The 976-nt window shown below is 42.1% G+C and overlaps 1 protein-coding gene across 1 annotated transcript in view; it reads left to right on the top strand.

Annotated features, from left to right (window-relative positions):
• The first annotated feature begins 448 nt into the window (after positions 1-448).
• MIOS (missing oocyte, meiosis regulator, homolog (Drosophila)) overlaps positions 449-976 on the top strand; it is a 10,528-nt gene continuing 10,000 nt past the window's right edge. The window contains 1 exon segment of the mRNA XM_009895337.1: positions 449-975. Within this exon segment, the coding sequence (XP_009893639.1) occupies positions 510-975 (466 nt within the window). The 5' untranslated portion in view covers positions 449-509.

The following is a 976-nucleotide window of genomic DNA, read 5'->3' as shown; positions in this document are numbered from 1 at the left end:
CTGGGCAATAGAATAGACTTCAAGCAGACTCTTAATTTCTGTCAATTGGTGCACTTCAATTAGGTGGAGAAATTTTCTTCTACATGTTCTAGGGAGTGGCTCTTTACTAGGAGCACACCCACACACCATGCCATATCACATTGCACTTAATGCCTTCTTCCCTAATGCTGGTGTGGAGTTTGTAAACATGGCAGATCCTGTTCTCAGTTTGTAGATGGCTATGTTGGTCCTGTCTCTGTAGGAGACAAAGCAAAAATAAAGTGTACTGTGGGGACAGTGATCTAATGCAGAGAATGCTTAAGGTCTTGGCCTGAAATGTATATGTGTTAAACCCTTGGGCTAAAAGTCATTCAGAACCATGTTTTTGTTTGTTTAAAAATGATCTCGGTTTACAAAGGAATTTGGGTTTTGATAACATTCCTACAAATTATTTTCTCAACAGTTTCCATATGCATGGATATCACCTGAATCTTACAAGAGCTTAAATTGTGTGTAAACTTCCCCTAAACATGAGTGGCTCCAAACCTGATATTCTGTGGGCCCCACACCACGCTGACAGATTTGTTGTCTGTGATTCAGAATTGAGCCTTTATCACATTGACTCTGCTGTAAGTTCAGAACTCAAGGCAGGGTCCTTGCGGTTATCGGAAGAAACTACAGCTACGTTATTGTCAATAAATTCAGATACACCGTATATGAAATGTGTGGCTTGGTATCCAAAGTACGATCCCGAATGTCTCCTTGCCGTTGGACAGGCCAATGGTCGAGTGGTACTTACTAGCCTCGGTCAAGATCACAACTCAAAATCTAAAGATTTGATAGGCAAAGAGTTTGTTCCCAAACATGCACGGCAATGCAATACCCTTGCGTGGAACCCACTAGATAGCAATTGGCTTGCTGCCGGGTTGGATAAACATCGGGCTGACTTTTCAGTATTGATCTGGGATATCAGTAGCAAATATGCCCCAGAGACTGC

Source organism: Charadrius vociferus, unplaced genomic scaffold (assembly GCF_000708025.1).
Source record: "Charadrius vociferus isolate BGI_N301 unplaced genomic scaffold, ASM70802v2 scaffold31, whole genome shotgun sequence".
Lineage (NCBI taxonomy): Eukaryota > Metazoa > Chordata > Aves > Charadriiformes > Charadriidae > Charadrius > Charadrius vociferus.
The sequence above is the reverse complement of the archived record's forward strand: the minus strand, read 5'-3'. Positions and strand labels throughout refer to the sequence as shown.